The 27,091-nt window shown below is 46.9% G+C and overlaps 1 protein-coding gene across 2 annotated transcripts in view; it reads right to left on the minus strand.

Annotated features, from left to right (window-relative positions):
• Positions 1 to 355: 355 nt before the first annotated feature.
• Positions 356 to 27,091, minus strand: part of LOC148030065 (ACT domain-containing protein ACR9-like) — a 32,280-nt gene continuing 5,544 nt past the window's right edge. Inside the window, exon 6 of one of the 2 annotated variants that reach the window (XM_087686344.1) lies at positions 356 to 1,005. In XM_087686344.1, coding sequence (XP_087542470.1) covers positions 862 to 1,005 — 144 coding nt within the window. In that variant the 3' untranslated portion in view covers positions 356 to 861. The remainder of the gene's footprint in view (positions 1,006 to 27,091) is intronic. The other variant, XR_015692126.1, reaches the window with a different exon arrangement.

The raw sequence follows: 27,091 nt of genomic DNA on the forward strand, positions 1-27,091 counted from the left end.
TCTTAGAAGTTGCAACTGTTACAACATCGATGGAAGAGATGTCACTTCTGCACATAAGTGGAACGAGCATTATTTGTCCACACATAAATTCCATATGTTACAACACAATAGGGAGGATGGAAATGCTTGCTCAAGCTACAGGATTTGGGGCTTAGAAGGTCAAAGCTGAAAAGAAATGTTCTAAAATCTAGTGACGAACACATTGCACAAATCTTAGAGACAAATCTGTAACCTTTACAGTTGAAATGTAGAAAACCTTCACTTGTTCACAAATGCTACCAACTTGTTACAGGTCTTGCTCTCTTAGAAGTTGCAATTGTTACAACATTTATGGAAGTGATGTCAATTCTGCACAAAGGTGGAACGGACATTCTTTGTCCACATATAAATTCCATATGTTACAACATTAATAGGGAGGGATTGAAATGCTTGCTCCTGCACTTTAAAAGAATAAATCACAAAGGTACGGGAGCCAATGGGACCCAACTAACCCTAATGCCTGCAATGCATTGTAGCATCAAAAACTGTGATTCCAACTGCCAAGTAGCCCCGAAAGTAGTGATGTAGTTGGGATTGAAATATGGAAACCAAGTGGAACCAGTCAACTATTAGTGCCCACAATGCATGACAGGAACAGACTGAAATCACCAGGGCCATATGTAGCCCATGTTCTCCAGCCCAAAATTTGCAAGTCATCTAATCCAGTTGCTAGTAAAATGGTCATTTAGTTCCTGTATACGCCATTTTAAGACAATGGCTGCTTGGTCAAGGCATGGAACTTTCTTACATGAGCTTTTAGAGGTCTTTAGATCCCAACTGAATATCCCTGTTCTTTTGGTTAACTGTGAAAAGCCTATCTAATCATAGTAATAGCACTTTTTTGACTTGATCAGTGATGTGCTCTCTACTTTTAACGGCTGACAATACCATAGCTGGTGTCTCCACCAGTAACAGTCTATACAATTCCCATTGTCTGTCATCCACAATGTATTTTCCCAGATCTGCCTGCAAAGACACCCACAGAGAAGCAAGTAGAGCTTTAGAACAAAAAGCAAAATGAAACTACTACATACAAGCGTAAAGTAGTTCAGCATCGTGTGTGAAAGCATGTGGGTATGCCTGTCTGCCTTATAATCACTCTCTTTTCGTTTTCCTAAAACTGGCCTTCGAAAATAATCTAAAAGGCAATGAACATAAACTTGTATACACAAAATAAATCAGCAAATAAACAAGAGAGTCATTGAACAGATGCTAGAATAGTCTAGCATAGTAGATAACACCCAAGAGGCCCCAAAGTTTGGTACCCTCTATAATATTTCCTTATCATTATTCAAAGCTAATCACAAGTGACCTACTGTTACAAAGCAGCACTCTCTCAATGCCAGTGATTCCCATGTGTCTTGCTCTTGAACCAACCCAGACTTGTCTCCAAGTGGTGTCCTTAGTTGCTAGACTCACTAAATAGGAGAGCTAGAATGATCTTGTATGGTAGATAACACTCAAGTGGCCCCAAAGGATCCAACCCACATACGAGATGACACAAGCCATATCCGCGAACATATGAGAGGACATCAAATTCATCTCCCAGCCATAGAGCCAAGCAAGCTCACTCCAAAGCTTGGGAGCTAGCAACAAACTAGGTCACGACCACATCCCAAGAGATGGCATCCCATACTACCAACTTATATCATCCTAGTGTACGAACATATCAGCCTACGGGCCAAGAGTTCAAGAGTGGTAATCACACAGTACAATAAGGCCTTGCACTCAAGGCACTTCATAACCACTCCAAAGCTTGGGAGTGGTTATCAAACTCATCTCCCAGCCATAGAGCCAAGCAAGCTCACTCCAAAGTTCCATACCACCAACCTATATCATCCCAATGTATGGATATATCAATCTACATGCCAAGAGTCCAAGAGTAGTGATTACACAATACAATAGGGCCTTGCACTAAGGGCACTTTATGACAACTATAATCAATACTACTAGCACCCGTCCAAATGTCCAAGGATGTAACAATGCCTCTTACAATACTTTTTTATCATTATTCAAAGCTAATCACAAGGGGCCCACTATCAAACCAACACTCTCTCAATGCCAATGATTCCCATATACCTTGCTCTTGAATTAGCCTAGACTTATCTCCAAGCAGGGTCCTTAGTTGTCCTCACCAACTTTGACCAAATACACAACAAATTTGTCTATAAAAGTGGGTGTGGTAGTAGTGAAGAATGAGGAATGTGCCGTATATATAGGCATGAATTGTCTAGAGTCTCACCCATTGAAGTCTCTCGTACAACACTCCGACTCTCTTGAAACACCCTAGAAAGCCTTTTTTGGGGCTGGTAATTGAAACCAAAAATGAGAATGAAGAAGGGAAACTGTACAGGATGATGTGGTTTATCGACACCGTGGTAGGCTGGAAGAGCCAAGATAACTCAAATAGTAGACACCCAAGCCGTACATGCAAAAGTTTTAAAATAGTTCAAACCTGCCCTTTGAGTAAAACCCTTGGCAAGTTACTTGGTCTTATAGACCACTTCACACCTATCACCTTCCACTTCTCTCGATGCAGAACTGACACCCAAGTTTGATTGCGCTCAACAGAATCGAGCTCCTCCCACATAGCCCGATGCCAAATATCCCATGCAAGAGCCTCCTCAACTATAGTACGCTCTCTGTCATGGAGAATCTATGACCTAAGAGCATAGTTCACACAGAGTGAACTATCCCGTTGGGCCTGTAAGCAAGCTAATTTGCATGGACCTGTAGGAGAAGTAAGAAAGAAAGAGACACTTAAATCTTGCATGAGTCATCTGTACCAAAGAGGAATCCGAATAGGCTCATCCTACTTCAAGCAAGACTGATTAGCCTCCAGTACCTACAGTGCACCTATCTGTGGAGAGACTCCCCCTCACTAAGGAAAGTAATTCTTCCTCATCTGAAGAAGGCTCCCCCTCTAATAGTTGAGCATCCCTAGAAGACTTCAAAGTAGAGGTTGAAGGGATGGAAGTACTCAATGAAGGAGTAGTAGTCGCATCCATCAAAGGTGGTAGGAAACCCAATGTAGAGGGTGGAGAAGTAAAAAGGGGAGGAGATGAAGACGAAGAAGGGGGCTAAGAGGCAACCGAGAAGGGAAGAGAGGAATTGAGGGTGGGGGAGGGTGAGTCAATCACGAAGAATCACTTGCAAGAGAACCATCAATAGGATCCTCAAAGGCATAACCTCATCCAAGTTCACATCCCTCCTTATCTCAATCTTTCGGGTCATCAAGTCGTAGAGCCGATAGCCTCTCATGGTAGCACTGTAGCCCTCGAAGATGAGCTTTCTAGACTTTGAGTCAAGCTTCGTCTTCCTCTTCTTCTTGTCCACATGGACAAATGCATCACACCCAAAGGTGCGAAAGTGAGACACAGAAGGCTTCCTACCAAAAAAAGCCTTGTATGGAGTCATCTTGTAAACGCCCCGAACAACGTAGTATGCTTAACAATTATGATATTTGCTTGTTTTCGAGATTTAATATAAAAGAGAATGAACACTTAAAGCTAAAAATGAAAATTACTCACAAAATTATAGCCATGAAAATGTAAAAGTAATGGAGACAAGATTGAGGGTTGAAGATGGGCAACCCCCCCCCGAAGGAATGTATTTCTGCTCAACCCAAGTCCCTTAGGGAAGAGCTCAGTTACAATCAACCTGAGAGTGAGAAAAAGGTAATTCTCACTCTCACAAGATCATGCAAAGATGTACAAACACACATGCATTATCTATTATGCAATGATAAGAACTGATTTCTTTACAGTATGAGAGAAGAAAAAGGGGAAATCAGCCTTTCTCCATCGTTGATCAGCAGTACATGGATAGGGCTTGCTTCTTGTAGCTAAAATGGAAGAAAGAGCTCAAGAAGGAGGTGCTGTAATGAATTTACAGGCTTGCTGTCTTGTAAAACAACAGTGATAGAAGAGGGAATATGGAGGAATTTGATCATGGAGAAGTGGGGGATGATGATGGGGATGGATGGGGCCAGTTTCTGGCTATCTGTGGGTGCTGTACATGAGTTTACAGCAAAGAAAAATGATGATGAATGAAGAAAAACGAGCTCTTATTTATAGGAGAGGGGAGAGCTAGTACAAAAGGGGAAAGTGGAGTAGCACAAGACAAGTGTCCAGCCACATGTCATGAGATGTGACAAGTGGTGGGACACTTGGAAACTTGTGTGACAAGTGTCTTGACACTTGTCTCTTCTCTATGGCCTTCCTTTTTGGGTTGAATACTGTCAAGAATAGAAACAACCAAATTTAGTAAGCACAGTCAGAGTACAGAACTTACTATTTTTAGAATGACATCCCTATTTTTTAGCACTAGCATTTTTAGGCTAATTCGAGGCTCCTAAAATTTAGGGATCTCCTAAAATTTAGGGACCCCCCCAATATGGGTATCATATGAAAGCTTTTTCCGTGTACATCGCAAAAATGGTATCCGAATCTTCATGTGACTTTCCTATGCAAAGAAATGTGCATTTCAAGCTTTCAGCCCACACATGCACATTATACAAGCATTTCATGATCATGCCATCTTGTTGATTGTAACTGTCTGTTCTGGTGGATCTAGCCCACACTTCAAGGCATCAATCATTTCCGTGTGCGAGTCTAACCCTGATATGCGTGAGTTTTAGTCACAGGCGCCCAATCGGGTCATATAGGTGGAAGTGTGAACTATCTTTTCTCTAACCCACCATGTGGGTCCACCATAACCTGTGACCACTCATCAGTGGCCAGCTCCAATGCACTTTTCTTTATATCTAATTAGTACAAAAGGAAATAAATTTAATAAATCATTATATAGACAAATTAATGAAAAAGGATACAAATTCTGTTTCTATAGAGTTGTGACAGCCCCATCTCCTATAATGCAAAAGTCAAGAAGCAATTGCAAATGTAAACCGCAATGACCGCCACCTCATCCCTAACGGAATGAGAAAGACCCCTATGCTCCAACATCGAGCAACCATCTCTAGCATGGTCCAATATGCACAATCCACCACACCATTCTTTGATGGTGTATTCAAATGGGAATACTCCACTCGAATACCGTGATCCCTGCAAAACTGAGAAAAGAGGTTAGAATAAACCCTCTATTATGATTTGCTCGTACACCATGGACTTTGGAAGTAGTTTGCTTCTCCACAAACACCTTCCACTCGTAGAATCAAGAGTACACTTCGCTCTTATACTCCAAAAAAACAAAGCTCCATATAGACCAACTCGAGCAGGGTAGAAGCCCTCCTAGGCAACCGTGGATATGGCTTCCTATGCTACTTGCCCCACAAACAACTAGGGCATAAGGTGTGAAGGAAAAAATACTGGAAGTTCCTCCACCATCTTTTGTTGAGAAGCCCATCAAATAGCATCAATGTTTAAATGACCGTAACGCATGCCAAAGCAGCTCAAGCTTGTAGAAAGTCCTCGTGGCTAAGGCTATGAGCATATAAAAAACTACACCTATAGAAGCATCCTCCATGGTCACCGCATCCTGTGTAAAGACAATGCAAATACCTAGCCGTGTAAGACCTTGAATAGACAACAGATTGAACCCCAAATCCCGTACATGGACTCTAGCGAAAGAAGGCTACTTGTCTAGCAATAAAGTAATAGTCCCCACTCCATGAACGGGAATGATGAGTTGTCACCAATGGTGACTATGTCCCCTCCGACACTCATGTCTTTAAGCCAATCTTATCTCTAGGTCATGTGAGAAGAGACCCCACTATCCACAAGCCAAGGCTTCTCCTATGCAAAACAAGCAAGAGTTGTATCCTCCTCAACAAAGATATAAACAAAGACAAACTCTGTCATAGCTTGGGTGGCCTTTGAATCCTTCGAATCCTTCTCCTTCGGCTTCAAATGGGGGTACTTCTACCAAAACTTCTCCTCAGGATGAGTACTTTTCCCACAATGTGGGCATTTGGGCTTCTTCTCCTTCTCACCCTTCTTGTCCATTTGCTTCGTTTCCTTAGCCTTCTTCTTCTTCCCTCCACCTGCACCTGCAATAAATGCCTTGGTGGAGCTAGAACCACCAACCCCAACCTCTTTGAGTTGCTTGTCATGCTCCAAGACAAGCATTGAAAGCTCCTCCCATAAGAGTGTAGCTAGAGTTCTTGATGTGACAAGGCTAGAGTACAAGACATCAAACCAAGGAGATGGCAGCTAAGTCAAAAGGATCATAGCCATGTCTTCAAAGGATATCGTCCGACCAAGAGAGACAAGCTCACCCTCCTATCCTCCATCTTAGTGATATACTCCTTCGTAGGAGTCATCAATATTGAGCATCTACAACTTCTCAAGGAAAATCCTGTGGGCAAACATCATATTGTATTGATGCAAAGGTGTAACCTCCTTTCACACTTTCCTTGTGGTCTTCAACATGAGAACATGCACAAGGATAGAATCCTACAACTCATAATGAGAAATGATCTGGCTCAAGAGTTGGCCCGATCCCACAAAGGCTACATGGTCCATAGATATCCCATCTGTTGGATCCTCCTTAGGACACAAAAAAAAATCAGAAACATCTCTCAAAGATCAAAGGTGTTAACTATACACTCCACATTACAGGGCTACAATGAATAGTTTGAACCATCCAGTTTGCCTTCTTTGTGTAAGAAAGACAAAACAGGCACCTACACTAAGGGTATCAAGGATGGTATCTTCACTTCGGATGGAGCCTTCTGTGACAGATGAATAGAAGGGGGACGGGTGTGAATGGGAGACTCCTCCCCCTGCTAAGAATAATCGTGGCAATCACTTCTCTGCTCAAAAGAGTGTATGGAAAGGAGCTCCTCCTCTGAGTCATCAAAGCTTGTGAACTAGTAAGACATCTTCAATCCTGCAATCACCCAAAAATCTGTGTTTTAATAGAAACAACACGAAAGACAAGAAGCAGTTAGCTACAATGACTGCACATGTGCCACTTGCACACAAAAGCCTATCACCTCCCACCAAAAGGATATTGCCTAGACTGGGGAACTCAAGTCACCACCAAAAATTTGAGTTTTCAACAAAGCCTTGAGAGAGGACCGCCTGATACCTAAAATCAATCACCTACACCTATATGCTACTGACAGGCCTCCATATGAGGTCGCAATGCACCAAATGGGGTCGCCTGGGCTAAAAAACTCCTGTAAAGGCTGCATTTGCAACAAACACAAGCTAAAAACCTACATTTTGATGACTGGGCTGCTTCTCAATGAGAGACCACCTGCTCATTTGCAAAAAATCTCCAAACTATGTCCTCACTTAAGCGATGATACCATGTGAGAGTGCACAACGGAAGAGAAACACGAACAACACATCGAGAGAGAGATAGAGAGAGAGAGAGAAGAGAGCTGAAGATGAAGGAAGAATACTGCACTAGCTAAAGAAGAATGCCGATACAAAGGGGATGGACTAATCAATCCCTACATGCAACCCACAACGTCACTGAGGGCACCAGATCAAGTTGATGATGATAATAGCACTAAGCATGGAGTGTCAAAGTGTCCACTTGCATATGATAGTATAAAGATTGGAGAGAGTGTGTGTCTAGTAAGTGGCGAAGGCAAGCTATAAATAGCCAAAAAGCCAAAAACTAGCCGACTTACAGCAATAGGTGCAATGAATGCTAACCAACCAGCATTTAGTAATGGTTGCACTCTGAAAAATGCCAAAAAGAATAGGTGGCCACAGAAAAAACCCGGATGGCAAGGACAATGTCTAGCACGTAAAAGAAGACTAGGAAAGACCAAAATTGACCTAGAAATGCACATAGGAAGCCGACAACAGAAAAATGCACCTAAAGCTGCTGGCTCCTATGTCTCTATCAAACTCTGACAGGAGCTCACAACCAGGAGATGAGAGACTCACATGACTAACAAAGACAGGCTAACAATTTCAACCATGCGAAAAGAAAATCAAGGTTGATTATATGCCATGAATATTTATGCAACATATGTTTAAGTACCATGGTATACCTAAGTCAATCGTGAGTGATTAAGACCTCAAATGATTTATTTGTTTTGGACAGGGCTGTTCAAAGATATAGGTACCGTGCTAAAATTTTCTTCATCTTTTCATCCGCATACAAATGGTCAATTTGAATACACTAATTCCACAATCTTGGATCTTTTGAGGTGCTATTCAATGTACTAGTTACTATACTTGGTATGCAAATGGAAATAGTTTTTACTATGTCTCTAAGACTAAGACTATATATTTGCATCAATTATCCGTAGTTTTCAGCTGAGTTTTATTTAGCAGCAATATTACATAATGCCACAAATACATGGTTTATACTCAATTCATGCTTTAGTATGGTTGCTTAGCCAGAGTTAATGGATGCATCCCATGTGGTTCTAACAAAATTATGGTTCATTTTTTGTGAGTTATGACTAAGTTATGTTGGCTTGAATTTTAGCATGTGTTTGGTAGTAGCATAATTGAACAATAGCGGCTGATGTTCTTTGATTGTGATACCTATAATTTTTTCCACTTGATTACTTTTGCTTATGTCACATTGTGGTGAAATCAAGGACAACTCCAAGGATATCAAGGGGGAGGTATGTCACAAGGATGTACATTTTTAATGCTTAGCTTTGACACTATTAAGTCATGCATAAGTGAAGGCATATGTGAATTGCAAGTCAACTAAGTCATAGTGATAGCCTAGGTACACTATTAAACTAGCCTTCCTTCCCGAAGAGGGTGGTAAATAACCTGATTTAACAATAATTACAGCAAGTAATTAATTTACATAAATTGAAAATGCACACTATACCATCTCTTGGACATTAGACACCTTGTTGGCCCCAGAACGAACGCCCCTTGCAATATTTCTTTATCTTACATTGCAAATGGAAGGTGTACAACTGAGATCCTTCTTCCAAAGGTACCAGTTGCTATCAAAACTAATCAGCAAGCCTCCAAACCAATTTGCCCCTTGATTTGCTCAAGGATTGGCCTTCATCTTGCTCCTTGAAAGACAAATTCAACCCCAAATCTGCTATTGGCTGGTTGGCCTCTTGAAATTCTCAATTTCAGCTATTGCAATTCAAGTCCTAGGCCCTCGATTCTGAGCACGCATCCTGAGGTGGCTGTAGGGTTTACAACAAAGATTAACTAAAATCTCTTTCTCCAATGGCTCAAACTGTTGGAAAATGCTGAGATAACTTCAGAGACGGTTGGGGGACGAGAGAGAATGCTATAGAGAGAGAGAGAAATTTCAGAGTTTCATCGCAAGAAATGCCAAAAAACTACTGCTGCTTTGCTCAAACAACCATGAAAGCTGTCACCTACAGCTTAGGACCACCAAAAAGACTACTATATCCTCCTATATGTTGTCACATGCATCAAAAGGACCTTGGCCTGCTATCAACTACTCCTAGAGGGCTTCAAAGTGATGTCACATGCTATAGTACTGATCCTTGGTGGCTACAAATCACATCAACAACCTCTCCTTGCTCTCCAACAACCTCTTTATTTCTCACAATGGCTGGAATAGACTTCCACCAACCCCTAAAAACGTTTTTTCCACTTGCATGGGCAAGTTTTGCCAAGTGGTAGCCTTTTGATTCCACTTGCTAGCATTATCTAGCTTATTAAATTAATTTTCAAAATATTAATTATAAAAATTAATTCAATAATTATTCTAGTACTCAAAAAATTAATTCCACCAACCAATAATTAAATTGGCTTAGCCAATTTGTCTTCCAAGTATCCTTGAGCAGTTATTGACCCTTAGACTAGCATTAATTAATTAACTAATGTCTAATCTCTAATATCACCACTAACATTAGTAACCTATAAATTGATCTAGGCCCAAATCTGACACTGGGTACCACTAGTGCTTGTCAAACATTACTTGTTACAACTTTTACCTTTGACATGCATTGTATCATTGGCGTCCTTAGTCTGTTACCATGAAATAACTACCATGTGCATCACATGTACTAGACAACCTTGCACATTTGATTAATATCTTAATCAAATATTATCGATAAGATTAGAGCATCTCAAAATTTCACATCCTCCGAACACCCTAAGTATACAATGGATAACATTGGCAAAAGTACATCAAGTTATGTTGGAAAGGTATTAGAAAGTGCTTGGTATTAATTGGGACTTTGAGCATTAAATGCGCCTTCAAAATGTCATGTGGTGACATTAAGAATAGGCATTAATTAATTAATTAACACTAATTGAAGCCCAATTATTATTAGTGAAAATAACTTAAAGTTTCAAAGGAATTAGCACATTAAATATGAACGGGCATCAACCAATTATTGGACAAGGTAAAATAATTAATTAATTAATTTTTAAAATCTAATCTTAAAAATTAATTAATTAATGCTAGAAATTGCTTTTGGAAGGCCATGCAAACTAAGGGAAGCCATTTGTGGACTAAGACTGACCATGCTTAAACATTCTACGGGTGACCAATAGCTGAAGAGAGAGGGAGAATCACCCTATTAGGAGTAGTTTTGGGCCATTGGTAGCCACTAGAGGACCCATTGAAAGCAAGCAACAGCTCCAAACCCAGCCTAGGGTATAGATAACAACACTCATAAGGTCAGGAGCAGTAAGTTTTTAATCTAGGACTGCCAATCAATGAGCAACTGCAAGTACAAGGCTTGGGTAGCAAGAGATAGGAGATCTAGGCACATTTTGCTGATGAAGTTTTGAAATCTCTCTCCTCAACTTTCTTTCTCATTCTCCAACATTGCCTTAGCAATTTTCAACAAATTCCAGCCACCAATGATGACTGAAGAGCAACAAAACCCTAATTTACAGCCACAATTAGGATTTCTCAGCTACCTTGAGATTCGTGCCCAATAATTGAGAAACCAAAGTTTGGAATTCACAACTAATCTGAAGGGTGAGCCCACTCCCATTTGATTTGGCCCGCATGCAACAGCCCAAGGATCACAATCAAGGGGCAAATTGATTTTTGTTGTTGCTGGTCAATGGTCACTCATTACAACCATTTTGTATTGAGGATTGATCCAAAACTCAATTTCCTCAATGTACTTCATCTAACAGCAATACAAGTTAAAGAAATATCCCAAGGGGTATCAATTGATGGGGCCAATCATGTGTTGGGTATCCAAGATTAAAGGCAAAGTGTGTGATTTCAGATTTGTTAATTTGTTGCAACTTGATGGCTGTAATTTGCATTGAATCACATCATCTACCACCCTATTTGAGAAGGAAGGCCGGTTTCACTTGGTCTTATAGACCCATCTAATCCCAATAACCTTACTCCATAGAGGAGATCAAGCCAACATCCAAGACTTATTTTGATAAATGGAATCCAACTAATCTTATATAGCATGCCACCACCTATCATGAGTGAAGGAGCCTTCTCTCTCAACAAAGTAGCCTTTCACCCAATGGTTTTGTAAATGTTGCATCACTCATAAAAGAGCAAGTTGTTGCTCGAATACCAATGAAACATGCACCTAGGATCCAATCTACACATGAAACAAAACACAAGCCATATGCACATAGAAAGTGTGAGAGTGCACTGCGGAACAAGGAATACGAACACGAAGGGAGAGAGAGAGAGAGAGAGCAGAAAATAAGGAAGAGAAATCTGCACTGACTGAAATGAATGTTGAATACAAATGGGAAGGCAGAAGGAGACTGATCAGTCCCTGCACGCAGCCCACAGCGTAACTGAGGGCACCGGATCAGGCTGATGATGATGGCAGCACCACCACGAAGGAGGAGTGTCGGAATCTGCAAGAAGACAAGTGATCAAGTGGGGAGGGGGGCTGCCTATAAATAGGCAAAAGGACAAACCCTAAAAATGCCCTAAAATGGGCGCCCCACATCAGTGACTAAAAAGTGGCCGGGCAGCCAGTGGCTGCCCACTAAAAGAGGCCAAAAAGAAATGCACATCCTAAGACAGCCAGTCGAGAGTGACTAGCCTCCCCCATCATAACAAATGACAAACATGTCAGAGCTCCTAATGTCCTCGTCTGACTCAGACTGAGGCTCACAGGCAGGAGATGACAAGGCATGACAAACATGACTGCTAACACCCCCTCTCAGATCTTGGATGTGGCTGAAGGCCGAAGAAGAAATAGATCCTGGGGTGGCAAGAGGAATGCCAATGTCGATGAAGTCCGTCGATGTAGATTGTCGTTGAAGGAGCTCCTCACGATCTTGGGAATCCCCCTCTAAAACACTAGGGGCCAGGGAATCCACAGCCGCATCACCGAGATCGTCCCCCGCTCAAAGGGATGGGGGGTACGAGGGAACCACCGGAGGAGAAGGTGGGGGATGGGAAGGAACCTGTGGAATAGAAGGTGCACAAGCCGGAATGGGTGTAGCAATAGACTGCCTTGGAGGACCCTGCATCAAAGAAGGGGAATGGAGCCTGTAAAGCCCGCTCTCCTGCCAACCTGTAGATAAGATAGCTCCTGTAAAAGAATCCTCAATAACAATGGCATGCTCGGTGAAGACCACTCGTGTGCCAAGCCTCGTAAGGCCATAAACTGAGAGGAGGGAAAGCCCCAAATCTGGAACATGTAGGGCCTGTGAAAAGGAGCTCGAAGGTCGGTCGGTAAACAATGGCAATGTGCCAACACCACTAATAGGCACCGATAAAATGTCACCAACAGTGACTGAACCCTCTAATGGACGGAGATCCTGTAACAAATCAGCTCGAGGAGTCATATGACTCGAAGCACCACTGTCCACTAACCAAGGCTACGCAGAAGACACTGCAGCCACGGAAAAAGGATCCTCCTCCAAAACATGGATATGAAGGAACACTGACTCATGGGTAACAGCTGGTGTAGAGGTAGAAGAAGGCTCCGATGTAGATCCATCCTTCGCTCCTAGACGAAGGTGAGGGTACTTCTTCCAGCATTTCTCCTCAGGATGTGTCTCTTTCCCACAGTGTGGGCACTTCGGTCTCTCTGAATCTGAGTTAGAGCCTGAAGAACTGTCCTTCTTCTTAGCCTTTGACTTCTTCTTCTTCTTTTGTCCTCCCGAACCTGCAACAAAGGCTCTAGTGGAGTCGGATCCACTAGCACTGACCTCTCTAAGTCGCTCGTCATGCTCCAAGACAAGCGGGGCAAGCTCCTCCCATAGAAGCTTTTCACGGGTCCTCGATGTAAGAAGGCTAGTGTAGAAGACATCAAACCGAGGCGATGGCAGCTGAGTCAAGAGAATCATAGCCATGTCTTCAGAAGATATCATCCGACCGAGGGATGCAAGCTCATCCCTCATATCGTGTAATCTATTGATGTGGTCCTTCATGGAAGGACTATCATCAATAGCGAGCATCCGCAACTTCTTTTCGAGAGATATCCGATGGGCAAACGTCTTTAACCTGTGAACATGAACAAGGACAGAATCCTGCAAACTCAGAAAGAGAAAAGATCTGGCTCTAGAATTGACCCGATCCCATAAGGCTGCACGATCCATAGATGTCCTATCTGCAGGATCCACCTTAGGCCGGGGAATAGGAACAGAAACAAGCTCCCAAAGATCTAAGGAGTCCAAGATACACTCCACCTTGCAGGACCATAGAGAAAAGTTGAAGCCATCCAACCGGTCCTCTTTGGGCAGCTGAGGAAGTACGGGTACCTGTACAGGGGATACCAAAGGCTGCATCTTCGGCCCACTGGAAGGGGCTCGCCGAGATACATGAATAGAAGGGGGACGAGAAAGAGGAATAGACTCCGGACGACGGTCCTCGTAATAGAAATCACGCCTCCGTTCAGATAAGTGTCGAGACAAAAGCTCGTCATCTGAGTCATCAAAGCCAATAAACTGATGAGAAGACATCTTCGATATCTGCAAACACCAAAACACAACAAGGGAAGGTTGCCGGTGCTGAATAATGACTACCAGAAGGGTCACCAACCACCGACCGGACCACCAAACACCAGTAAATGAGGTCGCCTATCACCAGCAGGGGAAAACGCAGCTAAGGATGGAGCAAACTCCAAAGTGGCAATGGCCAAACACCAAAAACACAAGCTACAAAGGAGTCGTCAGCTGAAGATCAGCCGCCAGTAGCCCTAGAAACCGCCTGATGAGCAAAACGCCAATAAGGAAGATGTCGCCCAGCTGTTGGGGAATCCGCCTGGCTGAAAACGCAAGCAGGAAGAGATTGTTGATGACGTGGCAGCCACTAGAGAAGGCGCCAGCAGCAAACGCAAAGATTTGGGACCTCCTGGAAGGGCCGCCTTGGCTGTTGGGGATGACACCAGCAGCAAACGCAAAGATGTAACACCAAAACAGGCCGCCTTGATCAAGAAGATGGTGCAGAAGGTGACGCCTCAGCTGTTGGAGACGTCTTGACCAGCAAACGCAAGGTTGTGGGTGTTCTCCCACGTAAATCTCAGCTCCGTGTACTCTCCTTCGGCTCTAATACCATGTGAGAGTGCGCTACAGAAGAAGGAATACGAACACGGAGGGAGAGAGAAAGAAGAGAGAAAGAAAGTTATATTAACATCTACAACAGGCCAAGTTAGCCTATGAGACCAAAATGTTGCATACAAAATGTTTGGGAGATTTCAAAAGTCCCAGTGAAGCTAACGTTTATGCTATGTTGAACTAAATTGAGTAGGTACAAAATGATATCTAGACTAGATACAATCTAGAGGTACTCCCAGTGCAGTGTGGAACTGCTCTTGGAGTGTTCATCCTAGGATGTCTCGCATGGGTCGGTCTAACATGGAGAGACTAAAGCGGCGGGGCAAGGCCCTCCGATTGGCGGCGTAGTATCCCTTGTATCTTCGACACGTGTCTTCTGCGGGGACGGGGGCCGGCGGGGCATGGGCGTCGGGCTTTGCCTCTCGCTATGGCTATTTCTAAGATGGTTCCCCGGGGTCGGAGGCCGGTTGGGCTGGTGGGGGCTCGGTGGTGGGGAGGGTAGCTGGTATTTGGTAGAATTCGTTGAGTGTGCGTTGATTGGTGGCTCCTTGTCTTTGCTTCCTGGTTCGTAGGAGGTGGTCTCTGTGGCGTCGTATTTCCAGTAGAAAGAGCCCCAGGCATCTCTGGTCTTTGAATTCCATCACCTTGGAGAGTGGTCTGAATCCTTCACTAAATAGGCAGTGGAAGCGTCCCCGGATTTCGTAGTACACTGGGCATCTACAGATATAGTGTTCCTCTGTCTCTGGCTCGAGATGGCAGAGCTGACAGATTCGGTCTTCTGGGGGGAGGGGGTTGGCCCCGTTTCGACCCGTAGTTGGTGTGAGGACGTGCGGATCTGTCCGATGGCACTTCTGATCCCGTGAGACAAGTGTGTGTCCATGTAGCTTGGGTGGGTGATGAAGCCATCCGGGGAGATGTGCAGGAAGTGCTCTCGATAGAAAGCCTTCTTGGTTCCTAGTTCCGATGTGGGGGTCACCCATGTCCTGGCTATGTCTGTTTGGATGATATCCATTCTGATGATGTGATTCACCTCCTCTCGGCTGAGCTCCAGGTGTGGGCAGTCTAGGTTGTATTGTATTGGGGGGAGGTGGTCCATGTGCAGACCATGGAGCCGTAGCCAAGTCTCTGTTCGGGCATACCAGCACTCAGTGTCCCCTTGTGTTGCTAGCTGTTTGGATGACTCCAGGGCGAGTCTGGGGTACCGGTGCCGAGGCAGGTCCCATATTCGGTGCAAGGTCACGGTCTGGAAGAGGGCCTCAGCCACCAGGGGCGGTGCCCCCAGCTTTGCGCGGATGATCTCGTGTGGTATGGAGGGCTTGCTTCGGATCATCCATGAGATCATAAGTATTAAGGGTCTCTCCATCTGCTCCCATCCCTCATAGGTGGCCTCCTCCTTAGGTAGTGGCTAGTCCTGTGGGGCCCTCCACGTGTGGTAGAGACTGGACCCCCATATGGCAGCCCCGTACAGGAGGACTGGTGTGACCAAGGTGTCAAAAAGCCAGAGCTTTGTCCGGGGTTCCTGGAACTGCATGCGGGCACATTGGTTCTCCATTGACCCGAGGGCTGCATAGCCTCGGGTTAGTCTATCTTCTGCTGCTTTTCTCAGGGTAAATCTCGGTCCAAAGAATGTAATCCCCAGATAGACGTATCTTTGGACCACGTCCACCATCTCTCCGCCGTATGTGAAGGGGGGTACCGACCGTCGAAGCCATTGGGTTGATGCGTTGAACACCATGACCTTGGTTTTCCCCAGGTTCACAGTTAGGTCTTTGTCTTGGCAGAAGGCCTGTAGTGCGTCCAGTTGGCGCTGTAGCCCTTCGAGTGTGCTGGAGATGAGGACTATGTCGTCCGCATATAGTAAGATGGGTATCAGTGTCCCTCCCAAGCTCGATCCCTCCTTGGCCAATCTATCTATGTACTCTGAGATCTCATCAATGTAGAGGCCAAATAGGGTGGGTGAGAGTGGGCATCCTTGCTTGACTCCGATGGTGCTGGTTATCTCCTTTGACAGCCCTCCTGGTGCCCGAACTCGGCCCATTACCGATTCGTATAGTGCCAGTATCCCCCATCGCATTTCAGTTGGGACCTCGAGTTCCTGTAGTCTCTGCGTGAGCCTCGCTCGTGGGACTGTGTCAAAGGCCTTGCAAAAGTCCATGAAGCAGTAGTACACCCGTCTTCCATGTGCTCTGCCCTCCTCTATGATGGCTCTCAATGTGAGGATATGGTCAAGGGTGCAAAAACCCCTCCTAAACCCTGCTTGTCCTGCCGCTCGATGTTGGTGTTGCTCTTCCCACTTGCTCAGCTCGTGGTCCAGTATGGATCCATAGAGCTTGGCTAGTACATGGCCAACCATGACTGTTCGGTAGTTCGTGGGAACCATGGGGTCTCCAGTCTTCAGGATAGGTATTATGGTGTTAGCTAACCAGCTGGCAAGGAAGCCTTCGCATAGGGCTCTGTTGAACATGTGTGCTAGGAGAGGTGCCAGTATGTCTCTGGCATGGGTCAAATGCTCTGTTACCAAGCCTTCGTGGTCTTGGGCACGGCCATTTTGGAGTCTATCAATGGCGTCCCCAACCCGCCCCGTGCTGAAGAATGTGGATGATCCGGGTCTGCTCCCTGGGTGATGGGCGTCTGTGCTCGAGGTTCCTGAAACGCCTTCCATGCCTCTTTGCTATCCTATCCTAAGAATAGATGGTAGAATTCGTGTTCCACTTTGGAGAGGTAGGCTCGTTTCTTCCGTCGCACTAGACGACGGAAGATCAAGCGTGCATGTTTATGCGTGTGTACTCCCCGTGCTTCGTCCTGTTGAAGACGGAGCCAGGCTTCCTTGCACTCTGCGTCGTACCAGCTATTCTGTGGGACATTCTTGTTCGGAGGGGTGGAGTGGGGGGGTGTGTAGGGAAAGTATTCGGCAGCCGAGGTGTGTAGTGTGCCCGCCAACTGTGCTGTGACCTCCTCCAAGGGTGCTTGGGGGTCCATTTCCTGCAAGCTCCAGTAGAGATGGTCAGAGTATGCGCTCGCAATTAGCCTGGTAAAGTGGTACCTGGGGAATCTTGGGGGGTTGCTTGCTGGGGGGGTTAGGTCATACCTGCAGGTTATGTCGAATTGCAAGTAGGCATGGTCGGCAACCACTACGAGTGGGCGAGGTGATATTTTAAAGGACTGGATGTCAGGGATAAGTGATAGAGGGCCGAGGACATAGTCCACTGTGCTTGCTCCTAGTTTCTGTGTGGGTGCTCCATGTGCCCCCCGTTCGATGCAATTGGCCGCGTGCTTGTGTGGGAAGTGTTAGACAGGATCACAGCCAGGCAGGTGCAGTCTAGTCGGACTGCCACGTGGCAGTCCGACTGCCTGCAGCCATTTTATTTCTGGCTGCGCCCTATTTTGGCGCCCCGTTCTAGGTGATTTTTCGCCTATTTATTGCTGACGTTTTCAGCAGTCTGGCCACTATTCTCTGTCGCAGATTACAGGCCGGTGCCGTGCAGATCTCTGTCTCTGTTCACAGATTTCAGACAGCAGACAGTGCAGACTGCAGCAGACTTCGAGGTGGACAGCAGGTTGCATCGTCGAGGTGGAGACACGCAGTCCAGCGCACTGCGCCCGTGTATATCTTTGTATTCAGCATTCTTTATACAGCAGATCTTCAGTGTACACTGTCTCTTTCTCTCCCTTCTCTCTCTGCGTTCTCTCTCTCTCAGTCCTACGCTTCCGCACCGCTGCACTCTGACATGGTATCAGAGCAGTGTTTGAGGGCTGACTGAGCGCAGAATCAACCTGAAGAGGAGTTTCCATCGCGACACAAATTTGCATTTTTTGCGTTTAAGGGCAGACAGGAGGGCTGTGCCTTGGAACAAGGCTGAAACGAGTGTGGGCGCACAGGAAAGGAGTACAGGTGGTGGATTTGCTGCTGTTTACTGCTGTTTTACGCGGAGAAAGTTTGAGTTTTCAACCTAAAAGTGCAGGTTTTGCTTTTTCATCGCCTCCGGCGGGTGAAGGAGCTTCGGGACGCTGAAGAGCCTTAGCAAGCTGAGTTTACTCAGTCAGAGGGGGCTGCTTTTGCGTTTGAGAAGGCATTGCAGGTGAAGATGTCTACAGAGATGGACTTGGAGTTCCAGGCGATTATGGACCGGAAGGTGCCTGTCCTACCGGCTCTTCCTACAGATCAGAAGCTCGACGGCGACAACTACCGCATATGGCGCGTTATGATGTTGGCCATTCTGGAGTCCTATGATTTGGCGGAGTTGGTACAGGAAGATATTGACCGGCCTTCGGTAAGAGATGAGTCCAAACTCTCTTCCGATGCTCGTGCGGAGTTGGCCAGGGCCCAGTCTCATTGGGACAAACTGAATGCCAGGATTCGATCCTTTCTCTTTCTATCATGCACTACAGCCGTGATCGCTCACATCGAGCACTTGACGGTGGCTCGTGAGATATGGCTGGAGCTTGATCAAATGTACAATCGGATGACCCTGATGAAGAGGGTTTCTTTGGAGGTGCAGATGCGGACCTTGTCCGTCAATAAGTCTTCTTCGCTAAGGGAACACATTAACAAGCTAAGGTAGCTACAGATGCAGGTTCAGAATGCGGGGAAGCCAATTTCCTCCGAAGACATGGCGATCACACTCTTGTCCCAGTTGCCGCCACGATTCGGTACATTTTACTCTGCCCTTATTGCTTCGGGGCGAGAGTCTACTCTTCGGTGGGAAGAGTTGGTTCCTATGGTCTTGGACCAAGAGGAACAGTTAAAGGGACAGAATGCTTCCAAGACGGAGGCGTTGACAGGTCAAGCCTCTCAGAAGAAGGGGAAGGACCAAAAGAAGAAGAACGGGGATAACAAGTCCAAGAAGGACAAGGAGAAGGACAAGGACAAAGACTCCACATGCCATATTTGTGGAAAGATTGGCCATTGGAAGAAGGATTGCCCTGACAAAGACTCGAAGGACACTAAGAAGAAGGAAACCAAGGATTCTGGAGTGGTGGCTGCACCCTCATCAGCTGCATTTCTACATTTAGTTGTCATTGAGGACGCTTCACCGAATGCTTCTGATGCTGCGATGGCAGCTCCCCAATCTCGAGAGTGGATTGATAGTGGTGCCTCACGGCACATGACTCCTTCATCAGATGGTGTTGCCCAGCTGCGCCCTTCACGTGGGCAGTTCTCATTGGAGACAGCTCTTCAGTCTCTATTGCAGGTCGGGGTAAGATGCAGCTTATTCCGGATGGACGAGGTGGCACCCATACCTCAGAGGCTTTGCATGTACCAGGATTGGGGTACCATCTCCTTTCAGTCCATAAGATTTGCTCCCTTGGTCTTCTGGTGGAGTTTGACAGTTCTACAGTGCGAGTCCTTGATCGTGAATCGAGGAAGGTTCTATCATCTGGATATGAGGAGAACGGCATTTACAAACTGAAGTCTTCCACTGCCCTCTCTACTCTTCTTCTTACCTCACAGTCACAGTCTGAATTATAGCATGCTAGGTTTGGTCACCTGAACTATGACTATCTTCGGAAGGCGTCACGGGGACAGCTTGTTCGAGGGTTGCCGGATATAGTGGTGAGCCAGTAGCCATGTGTCTCCTGCATAAGGGGGAAGCAGCATAGGGATGCCATTCCCCACACCGCTTCGCGGCGGTCTACTTCACCGATGGAGTTAGTATCTACGGATCTATGTGGCCCTATGAGGAATGAGTCCCTGCGTGGGAGCTCGTACTTCATGCTGATTGTGGATGACTATAGCAGGATGACATGGGCCTACTTTTTGGCACTAAAGTCAGAAGCTTTCTCGCACTTCAAGGATTGGCTTCTCTTTGAGGAGAACCGATCAGGCCGGAAGTTGAAGACCTTGCGATCCGACAAGGGAGGTGAATTTGTGTCTAATGAATTTGCTCGATTTTGTGCAGATAGAGGAATTCACCAGGAGTTTGCCAATACTAATACTCCTCAAGAAAATGGTATTCTAGAACGGAAGAACCGCAGTGTGATCGAGATGGCGCGCACCATGATGGAGCACCGACAGACCCCTCAGGTTCTGTGGGCCGAGGCTGTGGCTACTGCAGTCCACATCCTTAACCGATCTCCTACTTCGGCCGTGGAAGGGATGACTCCATTTGAGGCGTATTTTGGGTCGAAGCCAGATGTTTCTTACTTTCGGGTCTTTGGGTGTGATGCCTATGTTCACATTCCCAAGACTCACCGTGACAAATTTGAAGCGGCTTCCCGAAAACAGGTATTTGTTGGCTACAGCTCCCAGTCCCAAGGCTACCGACTGTATGATCCCGTCAAGCGGGATGTATATACTAGCCGTGATGTGCGGTTTGTGGAGGTTCCGGCTTCTTCAACGGGTGAGGAGCATCCCGTTCTTGGAGATCCAGGGGAGAGTTTGGCTCCTTCTACAGTTCCACTGGAGCCTGTACCGTTTGATTATGATTCTGTTTCTGACACAGAGTCTACTATTCCACCGGATCCTTCTGAGGAGTTACCACCGGTGGACATTCCAGAGTCTTCTACTGATGGAGAACGACGAGGGGAGGTTCGGCCTCCTCCTCGCTGGGCCCGTGATACACTCCGTGATTCAGGGATCGAGGGGGTTCCTGAGGAGTGGGGACCGCAAGATGGTCCGCGGCGGTCACGGAGGCACCAGGCGCATTCTTCGAAGCTTGTGTGCTCCAATTATTATTTGATGTCCCGAGTTATGCAGGATCGAGAGCCCACCTCCGTGCAGGAGGCTTTACAGTCCACCCCATGGAAGAAAGCTATAGAAGCTGAGTTGGAGGCTATTGAGAGGAATGGCACTTGGTCACTTGTGCCACGCCCCCTGAAGAAGAAGGTGATTGGAGTCAAGTGGGTCTTCAAGACCAAATATCTCAATGATGGTACTTTGGATAAGCACAAGGCTCGCCTTGTTGCTAAGGGTTTTGCCCAGCGCCCAGGGATTGACTGTCATGACACCTTTGCCCCTACAGCTCGTATGGCAACCATTAGAGCTGTTCTTGCTTTGGCTGGCCATAGGAGATGGCCTGTTTATCAGCTGGATGTGAAGTCGGCCTTCCTGAATGGTGATTTGAAGGAGGAGATCTACGTTGAGCAGCCTCCTGGCTTTGGTTCTTCGGATGGGAAAGTCTACAGGTTGAAGAAGGCCCTGCATGGTCTCAAGCAGGCCCCGCGAGCTTGGAACGAGAAGATTGATTCGTTCCTCCAGTCTCAGTTGGAATATCGGCGGTCCAAGGCCGATCCGCAGCTGTATGTTCACACTTCCGAGGATGGTTGTGTGCTGTTTGTATTATATGTTGATGATTTGATTGTCACAGGTGATGATGCACAGCAGGTCCAGGAGACAAAGTCAGCTTTACATCGGACGTTCGAGATGACGGATTTGGGGCTACTCCATTTCTTTTTAGGCCATGAGATTTATCAGTCTCAGAGGGGGATCTTTCTCTCCCAACAGAGATATGTACAGGAGCTCTTGGTGACTTTTGAGATGGACGATTGTCGGGCCCTCTCTACTCCTATGGATCCGAACTGGAAGGCCACTTCCCACTCAGCTTCTCCTTTGGCGGATGCTTCCCGCTATCGACAGTTGATAGGGTCTTTGATTTGGCTTCTCAACACCAGGGTTGATCTATGTTTTACTGTAGGGCTCTTGGCAGGGTTCATGAGTGAACCTAAGACGGTGCATTGGCAGGCTGCTCAGAGGATACTTCGGTATCTGAGGGGGACGTCTGATTTGGGGATTCATTACCCCGCAGGGACAGATGGGTCAGATCTTGTACTTGCAGGTTGGAGCGACTCGGATTGGGCCGGTGACGTGGACCACAGGCGGTCTACAACAGGTTACTGCTTTACTTTGGGTGCAGGTGTTATTTCTTGGAGTAGCAAGAAGCAGCCCACGGTAGCCCTTTCGTCTACTGAGGCGGAGTATCGGGCCGCGTCTTCCACCACATGCGAGGTTGTGTGGCTTCGGAGATTGTTGGAGGAGCTTGGGTGCCCCCAGACTCGTCCTACATTGCTGCGATGTGACAATGAGAGTTGCATTGCCTTGGCAAGGAACCCTGTTTTTCATGCCCGGACGAAGCACATTGAGATCCAGTACCACTTCATCCGAGAAAAGCTTCTGGATGAGACCATCACTGTGGAGTATTGCAAGACGGAGGATAATCTTGCGGATTTGTTTACGAAGGCGCTTCCTCAGGCTCTACTTCGGCAACATTCCAGATCTCTCAGGCTTCTGCCCTGCCCAGGCTCTGAGAGGGGGTGTTAGAGAGGATCACAGCCAGGCAGGTACAGCCAGGCAGGTGCAGTCCAGTCGGACTGCTGCAGTCGGACCTGCAGCAGTCGGACTGCCACGTGGCAGTCCGACTGCCTGCAGCCATTTTATTTCTGGCTGCGCCCTATTTTGGCGCCCCGTTCTAGGTGATTTTTCGCCTATTTATTGCTGACGTTTTCAGCAGTCTGGCCACTATTCTCTGTCGCAGATTACAGACCGGTGCCGTGCAGATCTCTGTCTCTGTTCACAGATTTCAGACAGCAGACAATGCAGACTGCAGCAGACTTCGAGGTGGACAGCAGTTCGCATCGTCGAGGTGGAGACACGCAGTCCAGCGCACTGCGCCCGTGTATATCTTTGTATTCAGCATTCTTTATACAGCAGATCTTCAGTGTACACTGTCTCTTTCTCTCCCTTCTCTCTCTGCGTTCTCTCTCTCTCAGTCCTACGCTTCCGCACCGCTGCACTCTGACAGGAAGCATGTGAGGGCATCCGACCCGGTCCATCTATCGAGACCGTTGAGGATGGCTAGTCCGTGTGCCCCCCCTAACGCCAGTAGGTGTTCACCATATTCGGTGCATTCAGCTGTGTCCTGTGATGCCCGATTGAGTCCTATCTCCTCCGGTGTGATCTCTTTGTACATGTGGTCTTCGCTCTCGAAGAAGGGGGTCTGCCTCTGTGTTGTGCGTACGTTGAAGTCTTCGGCCAACATGACATCCCCCAAGCTGAAATAGTGCATGATATCCTCGTACAGTGGTAGGTATGGTGACTCGCCCTTCGGTGATGCGTATGGGGAGTGTGCTGGTGGGAAATAGCACACCGCCATGTATATGTCTCGAGGGCGATCTGTGTGTATCCGGATCCACATGAACTGGGCTTCCTAATCTTTCCGCATGACTTGCACCATGGGTTGTAACTCCTCCCTGTACAACACAGCCACCCCTTCGAACCCTCGGGTCCCTCTTGTTCGGGCTATAGGGCGGCATGCCGTCTCCCATCTATATCCCCTCACTTTTGGTAAGTAGATGCATGGGCTTTGGTGGGTTTCTGTGTAGAAGACGATGTCCTTGCCGGTGAAGGTCTCCTGGAATAATCCTGCATCTGTTTTCATAGCTCCGTTGCAGTTCCACATTGCAAACCTCAGGTGAGTCTCATAGGCCGCGCCCCGTCATTGGCGTTTATCTGTGATGATGACACAACCATCTCTGTATACTGCCTATTTTCCCGCTTTGCGAGCCTCCAAGATCTGTGGCATGCATTCTTTACGGGTGTGCCACCTGTGCGGGTGTGAGGTCATCCTCCAGGTAGACTTTTTCCCCTTTTAGAGCTGTCCTTTTAGAGAGGAAGGCTCGTCTGGATTAAGTTGGCAAATTTGAGGATAAGAGGCCTTCCCTTGGTGAGGTATTTTCCTACGCACCATGCATTCTCCACTATTTGAGGGTCCTCTACTCCCAGCTTTTCACATATCTGCTTGGCATCCGCCAGGGGGCTATCCCCTTCCTTCCATCCGACCACCCGGATGTGGAGCGCTCTAAGCTTTCTCCTTTTCTCCTCCTCCAGTACTGCATTCACAAACTCCTCCTCCTTTATTGGTGACTTCTTGGCTACCTCAATCCATTTGGAGTTCTCGGCCACTTCGGCTTGTGCTTGTTTCACTATATTCGCCCATGTGTTGAGCTCCTTTGTTACTTGTGTCTTCAACTCGTTGATCTCAGTTTGCACCTTGGTGAGCGTTGTTTCGGTGATTTCTCCTTCCTGCTTCTTGAGTAGGTCCAGCTGGTTTCTATATTCATCGAGCTCGTGCCTCAGTTCTTCGATCACCCTGTTTCTCTCCTAGAGGGACGTTTCAATGTCCACCTTCCAGGAGGTGAAGTGTGATGTGATCTCGACGTAGATTTCATTCTTCTAGTCTTGCACTTTCGTGCTTATTTCCTCCTTGATTTGGTGTGCAGTTTCCGCGCACATTGCTGCCATGATTTCCTTGATGTTGCTGATGTCTTGGTCATGCGCCTTGCATACATCTCGGAGGGCCTCCATGCCTTTCCTTGTGTGGTAGTTTGTCACCTTGCCAATACTACTCCAAATCGTTGAGTATTTCTCATTTTTCTCCCCTCTTGTGCGATTGCCTGGTGACGGGGATGTCTTGCTCGAGCCTATCCCTTCCTCACGGTTCATGGGCTTGCTCAGGGGATGTGTGCATCTGGCCTCATTGTGGTGGCGGATGCGTGATGGGTGGTGGTGGGAGGTGGCGGAAAAGTCGGGTATTGGCAGGGCTAGTGGCGGTGGTGTGATATGGATGCCGAGTCCGGGGCGTAAGGGAGGCCTGTAGCAGGGCGGGGGAGAGGGGGGCGGCTGCTACGAAGAGAGAAGAGATGGCAACTGCTCTTGTCGAAAGAGCAGGGAGGGCGATGGTAGGAGCGGGCTGGCGTGCGTGGTCCGGCGACTTGGACGGTATGGTCCAGTTGTCGACTCGGACGAGGAGCGTGGTCACGTGGAGAGGGGGGCGTCCGATTGTGCGGGGACTTGGACGGGGGATGTTCGGGGCAGTGTCCGAGTCGGACGAGGGCGGGGACTCGGACGAGGGACGTCCGATTGTGGGGACTCGGACAAGGGGTTTAGTCCACGTGGCAGTGTCCGAGTTGGGACGAGAGGGCGTCTAATTGTGACGGACGGGGCAAGTGACAGACGAACGGGGCAATGACGGACAGGGCAAGTGACGGACGAACGAAGCAATGACGGATGGGCCAATGACGAGAGAGAGAGAGAGAGAGAGATGTGACCTTAACAATGTGACCTTAACGTTACATTAAATGTCACTTTTAATGTCACATTAATGTCACAAGAGAGATGACGACGACGGTGACAGACGAACCGGACGGACAAACGAGGCACTGATGATGGGGCAGTGATGAGACGGGCGACGGAGATGATGGGGCAATGATGAGACGGGCGACGGGGCAGAGAGAGAGAGAGATGAGACAGGCGACGGAGACGACGGGGCAGTGATGAGACAGGCGACGGAGACGATGGGGCAGTGATGAGACGGGCGACGGGGCAGAGAGAGATGAGATGGGCAACGGAAACGACGGGGCAATGATAAGACGGGCGACGGAGACGATGGGGCAGTGATGAGACGGGCGATGGAGCACAGAGAGAGAGAGAGAGAGAGAGAGAGAGAGAGAGAGAGAGAGAGCAAAACATAAGGAAGAGAAATCTGCACTAACTGAAATGAATGCTGAATACAAACGGGAAGGCGGAAGGAGACTGATCAGTCCTTGCACGCAACCCACAGCGTCAGTGAGGGCGCCAGATCAAGCTGATGATGATGGCAGCACCACCACGGAGGAGGAGTATCAGAATCTGCAAGAAGACAAGTGATCAAGTGGGGAGGGGGGCTGCCTATAAAAAGACAAAAGGACAAACCCTAAAAATGCCCTAAAATGGACGCCCCACATCAGTGACCAAAAAGTGGCCCGGCAGCCAGTGGCTGCCCACTAAAAGAGGCCAAAAAGAAATGCACATCCTAAGACAGCTAGTCGAGAGTGACTAGCCTCCCCCATCATAACACATGACAGACATGTCAGAGCTCCTAATGTCCTCGTCTGACTCAGACTGAGGCTCACAGGCACGAGATGACAAGGCATGATAAACATGACTACTAACAGAAAGAACCATAAGGAAATTAACATTAGACTCACCTCCCAACCATTAAGCCCAATGGGCTCACCTCTCAAATTTTGGAGTAGCATAACATGCCACACTCACATCACAAGCTTTGGCATCCCATACCACTAGCCTACACTATCCAGCACGCAACTATATGGATGTGATGGACATTGATCCAAGAGTCCAAGTGTGGTGGTCACACTCAATGTGGCACATATGAACAACTAAGTCCTTTTTATAGGTCTTCTTAACCATCCTAGTCACAACAACTAACCCAAGGTGACAATCAATGTTGCAAGTGTCCATCCTTGATGTGGAAGGACATAACATTTGTGGTGCTAGTGTCTACTATATATCTTGTTGTGTGTAGAAGTTAGACATGTTTTGCATCAATTTCTTGAGGAATCATGATTACACTTGTTTATAAAATAATCAAACTTTGTGTTTCTATTTTGCTGATTTGTGCTGTCTTTCTGCTGATGGCTCGAAGTCACAAGATTACATCTTTCAAATAGTAGCACTGTTTTGAAACAATTTATGAAATGAAACATCTTGTTTTCATTGATTCATAAACATTGTACTACACTACCTATTGTCACAATTTTGTATTTTTTATAGTGGATATTTATATTACAAAAGGTAGAAATGTCAGAATTTTTTCATTTTTGGCATTTACTTCAGCTGAAGATTCACATTGTCGTGCATATTTATATATGTTACATAAGCATATATA

The sequence above is a fragment of the Lygodium microphyllum genome, chromosome 10, assembly GCF_053477565.2.
Source record: "Lygodium microphyllum isolate KBCC chromosome 10, Lygodium_microphyllum_v1.1.10, whole genome shotgun sequence".
Classification (NCBI taxonomy): Eukaryota; Viridiplantae; Streptophyta; class Polypodiopsida; order Schizaeales; family Lygodiaceae; genus Lygodium; species Lygodium microphyllum.